Source organism: Prosopis cineraria, unplaced genomic scaffold, assembly GCF_029017545.1.
Source record: "Prosopis cineraria cultivar Desert tree isolate PC_DT_omini unplaced genomic scaffold, ASM2901754v1 PC4, whole genome shotgun sequence".
NCBI lineage: Eukaryota > Viridiplantae > Streptophyta > Magnoliopsida > Fabales > Fabaceae > Prosopis > Prosopis cineraria.
Genome location: NW_026555335.1, coordinates 43,011,779 through 43,026,463, shown reverse-complemented (window position 1 = coordinate 43,026,463; position 14,685 = coordinate 43,011,779). Strand labels below are relative to the sequence as shown.

General features: G+C 35.1%; 2 protein-coding genes across 3 annotated transcripts; both read right to left on the bottom strand.

Annotated features, from left to right (window-relative positions):
• Window positions 1–993: 993 nt before the first annotated feature.
• On the bottom strand, window positions 994–2,732 carry LOC129307991 (uncharacterized). The gene is given in 3 exon segments (XM_054948945.1): window positions 994–1,341; window positions 1,343–1,683; window positions 1,686–2,732. Coding segments are annotated over 3 exon segments (1,410 nt in total). The 5' UTR covers window positions 2,602–2,732; the 3' UTR covers window positions 994–1,188.
• A 632-nt stretch (window positions 2,733–3,364) lies between these two features.
• On the bottom strand, window positions 3,365–8,310 carry LOC129309357 (protein ENHANCER OF LHP1 1). 2 transcript variants are annotated; one of them, XM_054950921.1, is made up of 12 exons: window positions 7,909–8,310; window positions 6,284–7,389; window positions 5,988–6,164; window positions 5,729–5,842; window positions 5,411–5,515; window positions 5,139–5,273; window positions 4,991–5,046; window positions 4,802–4,898; window positions 4,605–4,721; window positions 4,304–4,430; window positions 4,046–4,176; window positions 3,365–3,953 (listed from the first exon to the last, which is right to left on the bottom strand). In XM_054950921.1, the coding sequence occupies exons 1-12, from the start codon at window positions 8,186–8,188 to the stop codon at window positions 3,516–3,518; spliced, it is 2,883 nt and encodes a 960-aa protein (XP_054806896.1). In that variant the 5' UTR covers window positions 8,189–8,310; the 3' UTR covers window positions 3,365–3,515. The 2 variants fall into 2 exon arrangements, with proteins under 2 accessions (XP_054806896.1, XP_054806897.1); XM_054950922.1 differs by lacking the exons at window positions 4,802–4,898; window positions 4,991–5,046.
• Between the last annotated feature and the right edge of the window lie 6,375 nt (window positions 8,311–14,685).

Here is a 14,685-nt window from a genome sequence, read left to right as displayed (position 1 = left end):
GAATCCTAATTTTACCTTCATTTGGAATCCCCCTCGTATATAGAATCACTAGCGTTTGAGACAAGCCAGAAATGGAATGATCAAGTCAGCAAAGTCTGTAGATCTGAAAACTGGCAGGTATAATGAATGTTCCTTATATTAAAATTGCAGAACAGGACAGCTTTTTGTAAAGGAAAACTTCGCTGAATGCAGTGGCTGCAAATGGTGGGAAATTCTATCCGTTAATTAAGGGTACTTTCTAGGCCATCCACGCCCACTAAGAAAGTAGTGAATTTCTAGTTCTCTACGTCTCAAAAGAACATTTATGACAACTTATAAAAATAAAAATGGATCATATACTTAAAACTACATTTTACTACTTTCTCAGTTTCTCTTGAGAATATTTTATACACTATATCACATTATAAGTAGCATTCGCAAAATATGCAGCATCAGTTTTCATTTATATTCCATTTCAAGAGTTGAGCCGAAGTTAGTAGCCTTTCTAGCCAGAGCATCGCCATAACTAAGCATCGAAGTAATAGGAATCCCATACAATAACTAGTCATCGAGCAGTATTTTTACACGCGCACGCACACCATTTAAAGAAAAAAGGGGTAAACCTTGTCATAGAGAAGATGTTCTAACCAAATATGAAAATACATTCAAAAGTTCTTGACACAAGCACCAAAAGTCACCTAGAAGACAATAGACCTTCAATCAAAACGTCTGCATCTTGCGAAGCTTGTTGAATGGACAAGAAATTACAAGTCACAACTAAATAATTTACCAAAACAGAAGCACAGATCGATCAACAAACTAGAATGTCAATATTGGTCAATGATTTTATTGGTCTGGCATCACTGACTCAAGAAATCCTTTCAACCTTTTGGAGATTTTACTAGCATAAAGTTTTTTAATCCCAACACTATGAAAAATCTAATGAGAAATCGCATGAAAAAAGATAGCATTCTAACACAACCGCAATATTCAAAAACCACAACAAAATACAGATAGACAAATTTGCGCAAATAATTTCATTTATATCATGTAGCCTGAAGTTACAATTCAAAGAAACTCTCCTACTCATCTCAACAACTTTAAGTATTGAAAATTAACTAGAGATGAATTCTCCTCAACCAAAAAGTCTACACCTTTAACAAGCCTAAAGCCCAGAAATGGTCAAAATCATATCTGAACCAATAAGCATCATAAAATACCGCCAGATCTTTGCATCCTCCTACGCTCATAATCAGCATCATCAGTAGGCAACTCGTATCTACAAACAGGGCACGTGTTCCGAATTCCCAGCCATGGAATAATGCATTCTCCGTGGTAGTAATGTGAACATGGCAACTGTTTTCGCTTGTTCTTCAACACTGAACTCATCCTTGCAAACTGCACAAAGTGCACCATTGTCCTCGATATCTTGTTTGGTCACAATCACCGATGGAAGATTCTGAACAACTGATACGGAAGCTGGAGGCCGACTAACCAAGGGATTCTCATTGTCAGCGAATTGGCCAAACATCATCTCGTACTCAGCAGTATAAATATAGTCATCATGATCACCAAAATAAGGTTCTGCATCGTGATCCAAATCAGGGTTCGTGTCCAAATTATTGGCATTCAGCAAAACTTCCCAACCCAAATTTTCCACACCTCCCGCTCTCATAACACTTACTTCTTCAAGTCCATTTATAGGGAAACGGAAACTGATACAGACGCATCATCCTCGCCAGTGAGCATGCTCAAAATATCCCTCTCATCGACCCGACCATCAACTTCTTCCCACTCAAAATCTTCGGTATTCTCCCTGTTATCCTCCAATTGAAATGAATCCCAGCAAAGAGGGATGCTGGCAACATCGTCGTTCTCGTCGTGCACATTATATTCATCTTCAGAATGCGGGAGCGGACCCAAAACCCCATTCTCCTCCTCATCAGAATCTGACCCGAACCCTACGAGCCGTACACAGTTGTCGAAAGGCCGAATTCGGCTTGCCGTAGACGGCGTTCCCACGGACTCAGATCCAGACACCCTCCTTCCAACGAAAAAGTGGTCACCATCCCCACCACTACCAGCAGAACCATAATTTTCAACCATAAAACCACTACTGTCATCACCCTGCAAAGAATCCCTGTCCACGCCAAACCCTAATCCCAATTCGAAATCCATACGCAAAGCATCAACACCCACGTCGCAATGACCGTCAATAATACCAAAATTAGAATCATCCAGCACTTCGGAGACCAAATCACCGTGAACCATGACCTGCGATTGCTCAACACGCTGCTGAATCAGATCCATAACGAAATTTACCTGATTTTCGCGGTCCAACAGATCGGTGATGGGAATCGAACCAGGGTCCGAGAAGTTATCGTCACCTCGTACAGAGATGGCGGATTCAAATCGATGAGACAATCCACGATCGCGAGAGGCGTTGTGAGGGCGAGGGGGCGGATCGGCCGGAGTGAATTCTGGATCGGAAGGATAGAAGTCGAAATCGAAATCAAAATCGGAGTGAGACCGGTAGGGGATAGAATCAAGAGTTAGGGTCTGCTCAGGAAGGTGAGGGTCGTCGTCGGGTTCGCGGTGGCGGAGGTAGGTGACATCTGCCATTGGTGATGTAAGGGAAGGCGGGTGAGGTATCCCGGTGAAGGGCGGGAGGGGATCTGGGGCCTATAACGTGTGAGGAGTGGAATGACGAGAGTAGCCCTCTTGGTTTGTCGTATCGATTTGCGTGGTGTGGTGGCTGATCAGGATTTCTTGCCATTAAATTAACTGTCGCCGAACGTGCGTTCAGGTTTCAGGTTGGAGAAATAGTTTTTTTTTTTTTTTAATTTCTCACCCGATATCCTGAAACGGGGTGTCCTGAAAAAATAGTATTAATTAATAATAATATATCCTAGTAAATAGATGGAGCAGATTGTTGACCACGGTGAACTTTTTTTTTTTTTTTTTTTCGTTTTTTTTGGGGTCAAGGTGAACTGTGTCCCAACGCCCATATTATCTTCACTTACAGGGCGCCAACAACAGTGAGCTGAAGGCATGTACCTCTAAGCAAATAACACGAACGCTTTCTCGTCCGTACTTTTCACCATCTCTCAAATTGCAAAATATCAATGTTTCTTCAGTAATAATAAAATAATAATTTGATGGGAGCACGATTCATGAACCACGATGAGAGGCCATCGCTGGCTTTACCTTGCCCATTGTGAGATGTGGGATGACAATGCAAGGGGGTTGTGTTTCATACAAGGGAATTTCGCCTAGTAAATTATCTATTTATTAAGAATGCTGTTTTTTCTATCAGATCCTTTAGCGTCCCTATATCTTTCTTCTTTATTTGGTCTACACCTGATGTGGAGATGCATCCCAACGGTGACCAACAGAACTGTTACGTTATATTCAAAAAAATGATTATAGTTACAAGACTTTACAGATGCCGGAGGCTCTCATAATTCGTAATCTACTCAACCAGGTAACCTAGCAATTTTGATTTTTCAATCCGCATCAGCGTGAAAATATAAAGTCTACTTGATGGACGACTTCAAAAACGGATTGGAGGGGCGACTTGGTTGTGCCATGCCAGCGTCTAACTTGTCTACTTCCTGCTTATTTGAGGACTTTACAGAGATATCTTGAGAATGGTGAGCTGAGACGCGACGTATTTCCCCCGCCTTCCCTTCCCTATCATTTGTATCATTCCCTGCATTCTTCCCCTTCACAGTTTCATTCGCCACCACAGGCTTATCTATTCCCGCTTTGGCTTCCCCTGGTGACTTGGCTTTCTTTGTCAACAAAGGAGCAGATAATTTTGGTGATGACGAATTGCTCACTGTGGCTGCTGCTTCCGTCTGAGCCAGGACTTTGCTTCTGCTATTTGAAACATCGACTGTCAATGGTGCGGTACGGTCATCTTGGTGGTGGTTGCTATCTGCGGGCTTTTTCATTTCATGTAGAAGCCTTTGCTGTTCAATGCATCACGGTAAAACACAGGCAAAGATGACATTAACCATGATATTTCTGAACACCGTGCCTTCTCAGAATGCTCAAGACATACCTCTAATATGCTGCTGAACCTCTCCGCCAAGTTAGGAAGTTTTAGAGCAGTGACAAGTTTAATTGCACCTTTCATTGATTTCTCCAGTGACAAAAGTTTCACGAGTTCAGTGGCTCTCACAAGTTTATCTCCTGTTATATCCACAAAGGTGAAGCGTGAATACTTCTATTAAGTATAGAATTCAAGGTTATGCAGAGTGGAGAGGTATGTGACGACGAGATAGTAATCCCTATGGAGCAAACCATAACATGGACTCACCATTACAGCAGGATGCTATAAGCCTAAGTATACATCTATCTTGGGCGGCTTCTAGATTGAAAGCCTCATCGTCAAGCGAACCGGCATCCAAACCAGCAACTGCCATTTCATCCATTCTTTTCTGAATCTGCATGGGATGAATCTAATTCAACATCGAACAGCATCAAAGTAACAAATTGGAATAACTATCATTTTAAGCACTTAAAAATTCTTTATGAACTGAATTTATATGAATCATGCGTTCTGCAGGCCCACTAGACTGTAAAGGCCTTCAAATCTGCAAAGCTTCACAAGGACAAACCTCAAAGAGATGCATGTTGTTCATTATGAATTCATTCTCAAGGGCTTCCGATCCCAGATCAGAGGAAGCAAGAGGAAACGAAAGATTCAATAGAGTAAGAACCGGTTTAGGCATCACCTGATGATGAAGTGAAAAGTAAATATGGTCAACTCATAGCCAAAAAAGACAAACAGATTACCTCAAACTGCTACTCCTACCTGTGGGAAGACGTCAGGTTTTTTGCATATCACACAAAATAACTTGATTGCATTTAACCCTACTACCCAATAGTTTTCATCTTTCTCTTTATTTGCACTGCATTGAAATTTTAATGAAAGAAGTGACATTCGGGAAGCTCCGGCATAAGAAGAATAAAAACATTAAGCCATGGACTAATAATATCGAACCTAAAAAGCGGGAGCCAGCTACCTCCATACTGACTTGTAAACACTCTGAGCACGCCCTACATATACTACAGTCTTAGCATGTATGTCTCAAGAATTTAACGGACAAGAATGATATGATATGAAATATTGACACAATTGATCAGAATACCTTGGAATCATAGGAACTTAATTGGCCTTCTTCACTAAATCCAAACCATGTTAAAGATGAACCAGGAGTCAATGGTAGGCGGCCTTTAAGGAGCTGGGTTTCATCCGGTATATTAAACACTCTAAACTCTAGCACCTGAATTTGCCAAAGGAAAATATATTATTTTGGAAAAAGGAAATATCATCTTATGGATGGTTGTTTATCATTCAGATTAAACATGCACTCCCAGTAGCGTAACCTTTTTATAAACCATATCTGTACACTAAACCAACCTGATTATTTAAGGAAAAACAATCAGAGGCATGAGTAACAACTGCCAATTTGTCCTTGAAACCTGAGGCAGTCACCACTGGCCCATCCAGCGAAATAATATTTCTCTGCAATGAAACTTACTCAGAAATGCAAATATTGCAAGGAAACTGCCATCAACGTATACAGATTCTCTTTGTCATACCAAACATGTTATCGACTAATCATAAAGAAGTCAAAACTTGCGCATAGTGCAAAAGCAAGTTTATTCATTATCAATGCTTCAAATGCAAAGTTTAAAAAAGTCCTGAAACAAGAAAGGTTTAAGATTTGTAACAAACCTGCAAACCACCATCTGTAAATATACGAAGATAGTTAAAACTAGTTGCTGCAGCCACCCAAGCAGTACCAAGTGCAACAACTTTTACTTCTTCTCCTTCAAAGCGCATAGACCACTGTTACATTTTTTAAACAAGTGAACTTACGATGAAACGTTGTATTGCAAACAGTCTTATCCAGTAGTAATGAAAGGTTAAATATCCTTATGAACGCCACGATAAATAATGAATGTCAGCAGATATAGCCGTGTGAGATTTTGACCTCGCTATTACTTGCCCAACTGCTAAATGGACGATACATGAGAGTGCTCATGTTCTTCTCCCCCTTGCAAGGATTCGCAAAGACACTCCCATTCTCATTCAAAGCAGCCATTGTAAATCCAAAATGGTCCATCATTGACGGAACTCGCGGACTGCTGCCAGTATCATGAAAATCAATCTGTCGACAAGATATGTCAACCAATTAGCATACATTAGAGATCAACTGCAAAAGCTACAATTTTAACTTAAATCAATACTGGGATGAAAGAATGAGTTTATATCTAATACATGCATTACCTCTATGTGGAAGTACCCATCATGTTCAATTGTGGTTATACTTCCAAGCATAGTGTAGCACAAAAAGCGCCTCTTCCCAAGCTGTGCAGGAGTAGATCCTGGTTGAAATGCTTCTTGCATCTTTGGTTTACACGTTATAATTGAGCTTTTAAGTCCCACATTCGCAGTGTTTAAATCTTCTTTATGCGTGTGATTTGGTTTTTTACGAGATTCAACCTTTGGATGCAAAGCAATTTCGTCACTGCCATCCTCATCAAAGTTTTCCTTACTCGAAGGCTGTTCACGTAATCTTTTCCTGCTAGGTAGTTCAGACTCTCCATCACTATCTTCACCAAGATCGCTTACACTTCCACTTTCACAAAGGTCCGGATCCTCCTCATCAAACAAAAGAAGCCCATTACTATTCTTGGATTGCGTGGGAATGTCCTCTGTTGGGGATTTCATGGATGAAGGAATAACAGAATCCCAGATACCAAACTTCCCCATAACATCAATAATAGCTATCGCATTACCTATTGGCTTCCAAGCCATGCAACATATTCTTTCATTGAATTTTTGCCTATCAATATCCTGCTTTCTATTGACATCCCAGATTAGAATCTGCCTATCTGAGCTAGAAGTAGCCATGTACTTGCCATTGGGTGACCAAGACAAGAAACATATGGGTTGTGTATGATCGCCCTTCAATGTAAACAATTTTTCAGCAGTATCTCTATCATACATCACGACATCATTTTTTAACCCCGGAACAGCCAAGGTCTCACCATCAGGACTCCAGCAAAGAACATTCATAGCAGATACATCTGCTCTAGTATCAGGAGCAATGCCTTTGAGGTTATGAACTATTCTTCCTGAGTGAAGTTCCCAATAAATAACAGTTCCAGATGAATCTACAGATGCCAAGTATTCACCATTGGGGTCAAAAGCTAAACCCGTGACAGTCCCTTTATGACCTTTGACAACCCGAGCTATAGAACCGTCAACTGTGTTGATAAGTTTAATGCCCTCGTCATCACCAGCTGCTGCTAACAAACTCCCTGATTTATTAAATGCAAGTGAGCGTATTGGAAGTGTAAACCTGGTAATATTAGTCTGGAACTCTCCACCTGAACAAAATGAATTGAATTAGATCTTTGGTAATTGGAAGAACTTTACTACAAAATTATTGGACAGGAGGAAAACAGTGCTCATCAGCAAAGCTTAGGCCTAGATCCAACAAAATCTGCTAACAAGATGCATTTGTTAGAGAAAAGGGAAAAATAATTTGGAATTAAAAAGCTATAGATGGAATGCGTTGAACTCGAAGACATCCAACAAGGCATTTTAGCCCTCGCTTCGGCAGTCCTTAATTTAACAAACTTTCATTTAATTTTTGCAGACTATAGGGAAATTAATTTCTTGGTACCACGGAACTGACAGGCGCGTCAGACTACTTGAGACTGCTACTGATTAAACCGTGCAAAATAACTTACAGATCAAAATCCGAAGATCCAAAACAACAACAAAAATCAGATCTAGACTTCCATTATTTTCATCCTTGCACACCCAAACAGGATACAAAGGACTCCGAAAATTCAAAATATATTCTGCCACTAAATGTAAGAGCATTTAGCGAAAAAGAATACCCGGGAACTTGTAGAGCTTCACGGAGTGATCGACGGATCCGGATGCAAGACACGTAGAGTTGGGGCTAAGAGCCAAAGCGGTGACGCCGTCGCGGTGGTGAGTGAGAACCTTCGGAGCAGATGAAAGAAGCAGAGGGTCGTGGATTGAAATGGAGACGTCAGAAGAGCATGCAGTGACAAGGTGTTGAGCTTGCTGGTCCCACAAGACGGAGCAGGAAGAGGGGCGGCCGTTGCTAGCGGCCTGGTGGGCTTCCCTCAGCTTCACCGAACGTATTTTCATGGCGGTTTCAGAAATGGGCTTTCTCAGATTTTGGTTGAGACAGTAATGAAATTTTGTGAATCAGAATGTGAAGTTTAGGGTTTTAGGGGATGAGGTTGGAACTGCACTTCAATTCAATCGTCTGTGGTTTTGGCGCGAGATAGGGAATTTTGGGTTTTGGGGTTGGCGGGAGAGGAGGGCATTTGAGTCAGATCATTGGCTATCAAACCCGTTGAATAATTTCTTAACAGTACCATGGGAAAATATTCCGGGAGAATTTCAATAGATACCCTTTGATCATACTTAATTACATTTAAAGCCCTTAAACTTTTAAAATTTTACTACATTTTAGAAATATTGATTTGATATTAAATTTAAAAAAATAATAAAATTGCCCTTCATTTAAATTAATATCAAGACTACCCTACTTCACTTATTTAGTTACTTATGAAATATTGTTAATTATCCTACTTCACTTATTTATTTTCTTAAAATGAAATTAAGTGAAAATATAATTATGAACAAGTGAAGTAAGACAATTAACAATAGTTCATAAGTAAATAAATGGTGTACAGTACATGAATCAACAAATTATCTTAACATGATTTAAACACATAAAATGTAAATAAGTTAGGTAAGGCAATTAACAACATTCCGTAAGTAAATGAGTAAATAAAATAAGGCAATTAAAAAGTGAAGTAGGGAAATGTTAAAATTAATTTAAACAATGGGCAATTTTATTATTTCTTTCAAAAATTTAATATCAAATCAACATTCTTGAACTGTAATGAATTTTCAAAAAATTAAAGCTTTAAATGTAAATAAGTATGGTTAATAGTCCATCATTGAAATTCTCTTATAAAATTTTTAGTCAACCCATAAAATTTTAAAATTAATAGCAACCCATAAAATTTTGAAATATCAACCCTTACCAAATTAATTTGTAGTCAACTCATAAAATTTTTGAAATATCAAATTAGCTCCTAAGATTGCATTTGGGCCAAGTTAAAATTAAGTTTTTGAGTGAAATAATACAAAATAACTCTAATTCCTTCTACCAGAGAGGAACATGAATAGTGTCTATATGGAAAATGAACACCTAACATAGGATAAATTTACAAGTCTTATTAACAAGGTAAAACCATTATAAATATAAACAAGTAAAATTAGGTGCATGAATAACTTGTGTAGAGAAAATGAATAGCTGATGTATGAAAAATAAATAGCTAACGTAGAGGGAATTTGCAATTCTCATTATCAACATAGCATCACTATAAATAAAAACAAATAAAACTAGATTCATGAATACATGTAGGTAGAATTTGTAACTTTCGTTAATAGCATAACATTATTATGAATAAAATAAGTGAAGTTAGGCACATAAACAACTCATGTAGGGAAAAATGAACCTATAACAAGTAGAGTTGGATGATTAACAAGTTGCATGAGTAAATTTGCTGGTAAAGTGTCAAAGTCCATGAAATATAGTAACCATAATTTATATTATTAGAAACCATAATCAAAATTACATCTACTAAATTAACAAGCACAATTACTAAATGAGTTGTTGTAGACATGTAACAAGTGAGGTTGAATGATTAACAAGTTGCATAAGTAAATTTACGGTAGTTTTAGTTTATTAGGAATAGGTTTAATGTTAATTATTGTAGGGCTATAAATTTAGTGGAAAAGCAAGCGGGACAAAGGAAAGAACAAGTGATAGGATTCAAAGAATTTAGAAAAGAATTTCAAAAAAAGAATAAAGGAAAGCTTAAGAGTATTGAAAAAGCTATTGATAATAGCTAGTGCAACATCCAAATAATTTAAGATCTTTATCTACCCATTCACTAATATCAAACAACCAAACAACATATGTAAAAAGTGCAACAATGACATAGTTGAAAGACAATTTCATTTTGATGTTCTTTCTTTTGCAATTGGAGATGCATGGATGTTATGAGCTTAATGTTACAATCTTAGAAATGTAAATTAACTATTTACTGCAATGTATTTTAGCTTTTGTTAATGTTCAAATTAGCTATTTTGATTAGTTTAATTGAGTATTTACTAAGTATTGATATAGTTATTTTTTTAACCAGAAGCATTGGTATAGTTAACAAGTAATGTAAGAAAATTTACAAGTAATATTAGACATTTTGCAATTGATGTTAGTAATTTAACAAGTCATAGATAGATTATAGGATGGATATTGCACAAGTAGCATTTTAATCTTAATAAATAATGTGAGGGAATTTACAAGTTATATTAAACATTTTGCTTATAAAATTTGTAATTTAACAGGTCATGTTTGGATTTATACATGTTAGATATTGCACAAGTAACATTATGAACTTAACAAACAATGTAAGGAAACTTATAAGTTATATCAGACATTTTACCTGTAAAGTTGGTCATTTAACAAGTCATATTTAGATTTACAAAGGTCAGATATTACACAAATAATAATATTTCAAACTTAACAAGTAATATTAAATATTTTACAGGTGACATTAGCACTTTAACAAGTCATATATGTTTTTACATGGGTTAGATATTTAGCAAATAACATTATGAACTTAACAAGAAATGTAAAAAAAAATTATAAGTAATAATAGACATTTTACCTATAATGTTAGTAATTTAACAAGTTATGCATGAATGTACACAAGATGAATATTGCAAAAGTGACATTCTAAACTTAACAAGTAACATAAGAGAACTTACAAATTATATTAGGTACTTTACTTGGGAAGTTAGTCATTTAACTAGTGGTGTATGGATTTACATAGGTTAATTATTTGATAAGTAACATTATGAACTTAATAAGCAATTTAAAGAAATTTACAAGTTATATTAGATATTTTATTTTTACTTTTGAAGTTTGTCATTTAATAAACCATATTTAAATTTACACTAGTTAGGTATTTGATGAGTAACATTTTAAATTTAACAAGCAACATAAAAAAATTTACAAGATATATTAGATATTTTATTTGTAAAGTTAGTCGTTCAGCATGTTTGAATTTTGTGCAGGCATACATAACCTCAAATCATCAGCTATAATGGACCAAGTTAGTGTGTTTCTCTTCTTATGGGGCATAACCAAGTTTTCATGCCAACTTGTACTTCATTAAAGCGTTAAGTTTAAGTTTAATTACCTTACTAGCACTAGATATAAATTTACAACTATAATTACTATATTTACAACATAACATTAAAGTTTTTACAATAAGAAATACAATTATTTTGGACAGTGCAACTATAATATCATTAATATGTAGCACCTTCACCTAAGCTATTTACTTTGCAACTGTGATGTTGCAAAACAATTCACATCAAAAAAATGCTCTTCATGTGCAATAATTTATTTCTTTAATACTCATTTTCCATAATATAAACATATACTAATCTATGTTAATAGAATCGATAAGCGCCATAATATTTTTGTTAATATATTCCAACTATCAATATCCCAGCAAGTCATTATATAACAGATATTTTTAATTTATAATCAAAATCACTTTACATGTCCATGGATCCTTCTACATTTTTATATATCATAACTTGATACTAGCAGTCTACACACAAAAAAATTGACAAGAGTAACAATTTGACAAGTGATATGTCATAATTAATAAGTTCATATACAAGTGGGAACAAATTTACATAAGGAAGAACAATCATTAAGCCAGTAACAACTTCAGATTATTGTATTTACAAGTAGATTTACATTATTAACAACTAATTTCAAATTGTTCACAAACTGTGGCAAGCACTAGTATGAGACAAATGTTCATGGATCCACCAATATGAACATGAAGTTGACTCATTCTTTATCTGATAGAAAATTAAAATGAAACTATGACGTGCCAATTCGAAGACTTATTTCTCAATTTAATGGAGTAATCAACCTTCATAAGCCATAATTTTGCTTACTTTATGCATTGCTGTAGCACATTCATGTGAAATAGACTTGAATCTGTGAGCCGCGATATCATAAGAATGCCCAGTCCGGAAATTAAATATAATTCTTTCTCTTTGAACAGATCAGTTGCGTCACCGGCAACATAATTGAAGGTTAAGCAATAGCTTCACTCATGGGACCTCGTTAGCATCATCAAAGGGAAATTATTATGCGACTCACCGTAAACAATGTTCAATGGCGAGAGGGGATCTGCTCATAGGAATTTGGTTCTCTCATCGGAGGTCCACATTGATTTCTACACATGCTCTTTCTTCAATTTATTCTAAGGATACTTTGGTCAATTGTTTTGTAAAATTATTTTCATTTTAGTCTCATTTTGCTGCAATGTATTTTCATATTTCTTTGGTCCTTATTTTTTATCAATTCTCCACTGAGGTCCTATAACGAAATGCTCCCTTTAAATTATACTAATATTAATAATTTAATGTATGTAAAAAATAAATCAATATATCTAAGTTCAAATAAATTCAATAAAAAAAGATATAATTCTTAAATACTAAACATCTCTTTTATAATAACTGAAGATTTGGATGATGATATATAAATTAATTTCTAATAACATTACGAAGACTAGCCATGTCCAATAAAGATGCTATTAATGAAGGCAAAGATGAACGTTTATCAACATGAAAAATCTTCTTCATGCTCGATTTGATCTTCTTTTTGTTTAAGCATAAAATCAGAATCAAAATTATGACTATAGTCATAGTTATGTATCTCTATTGTTGCAACAATAATTTAAACTTATACGTCATAGTCATAGTTAAGTATTTTGCATAAAATTGTAAACCCATTCTTCCAAATTCTAAATGTTCTTTCTATTAGTGCATTGTAAATTTGAACAAAAATAATTGAAGACCTTATTATTACCATTTGCAAATCTAGCTGACCTTCAAGTGGAAATAAGGGTAGGTAATAAATTAAGAGTAATATTGGCAGGTAGAAATTTCTGATAGGTAATAAATATTTGTCACGGTAAAAATTGATGTAGCGAAACTAGCCATAGGAGTTTATTTTATAGCATGGTTATTGCCTAAATAATTGATTATGAGCAACAATAAACAAAATGGATTGTTTATACCGGACGTACAGTTAAAAAAGTGGATGTAAACTTGCAATGAAACCACAGATTTTATTCCATAAATTGTAAAAAGTAACGTATTCAGCTCAATGAAAATTTTTTGTTGTTTGCAGATTTATTAATGAACTTGCAAAAAATAACAAATTCTAAATAAATAGATTGTTACTTATATTTCTTTTATAAAAGATCAAATGATAAAATTAAAATCAATAAAAATTACAACCCATAAATTAGCAATGAAAGATAAAGAAAGAGGAATATAATGTTGACTAATTCATTTCACCTTGAGCTAAAAGAGCTTGTGTTGAATGTCTTGAAAAATAACTCTCTTCCTAGCAAAACTATAATAGCAAGAAATTTTCATTACACGTGAAACTCTTGCATTCTCCCAATCTCAAATATGTATACCCACATATAATGCCTTTTTTAAACTCAAGATGTCCCTATAACCGACAATCGTAAGATTAATTGCTTAAAAAATTTAAGTGTTATTTGAAAGATTGTCATCTCCTAAGTAATACTTTTCCATTCACATCTCCCACATGTATTTTTTTTTCCTTTAATAATAGGCATACTTTTTCCTTTGTGATTTATAGGTTTTCTTAAATTCCAACACTTTCTTTGGAAGCACCAGAAGAAGAGGAATTTCTCTTGTCAAATACCAAAAGAAAATTTAAAAAAAAAACAGAGATAGGATTGTGCACCAGGGGGAAAATGCCACTTTTATTAGAATAAGCATGTACACTACATCAAGATGCCAAAGTCAATATGAGGCGCGAAGGCCCATTTTTCATGATAGCTTCAACAATATGTCTAATCAATTCCCAATATATGTGAAGGTTCATCTTCAGTAACTTCAACAATATTGGAGGATAACTTGCAAGGAGGCAATGACAATCCAAAACTAGGGGTTCAGTTTTGCCTTTTTGGTTCAATCCAGCAATTTCTGTTTTGTTTATCATGGCAGCAAATTTTATTTTGTTCAATATGACAACAAGTCGTGGTTTGTTCATTGTTGAACCAAGTTATGTTTTGTTCAACATATACAGCCTCTTTTTATCAATTACTCATACAAATGTAGCTAGCTTTATTAGAGTAAAGTCTTGTCTAACTAAAATCCTATACCATTTTAACATGCCTAGTTATAATGACAAACTTGCATGGCAAAACACGGCGACTGAAGAATAAAATGGGAAAGAATATGATACACAATTGGACCATTTTAACATATACTCTCTTTAGTCCTATTTATAAGAAACATTCTAAAAGGCTCATTTGATCCTATTTATAAGTCACGGCGCAGTTTTTTAAGTAATATTTGAAAGCTATTTTCAAAATTACATTTTATAATAGAGAGAGAAATTAACATGAAATTACTTTTTAGATTTATTATATAGGGGTATATTTGAAATTTTACACACTTTTATTTTTTTTACTTTTTTTGCATAAGTA

Coding starts and splice junctions, on each gene's coding strand:
- LOC129309357 (XM_054950921.1), bottom strand. CDS start 8,188: ATGAAAATACGTTCGGTGAAGCTGAGGGAAGCCCACCAGGCCGCTAGC. Junction 6,165..6,283: donor ATGGGTACTTCCACATAGAG/GTAATGCATGTA, acceptor TCTTGTCGACAG/ATTGATTTTCATGATACTGG. Junction 5,843..5,987: donor GTTGGGCAAGTAATAGCGAG/GTCAAAATCTCA, acceptor AAAATGTAACAG/TGGTCTATGCGCTTTGAAGG.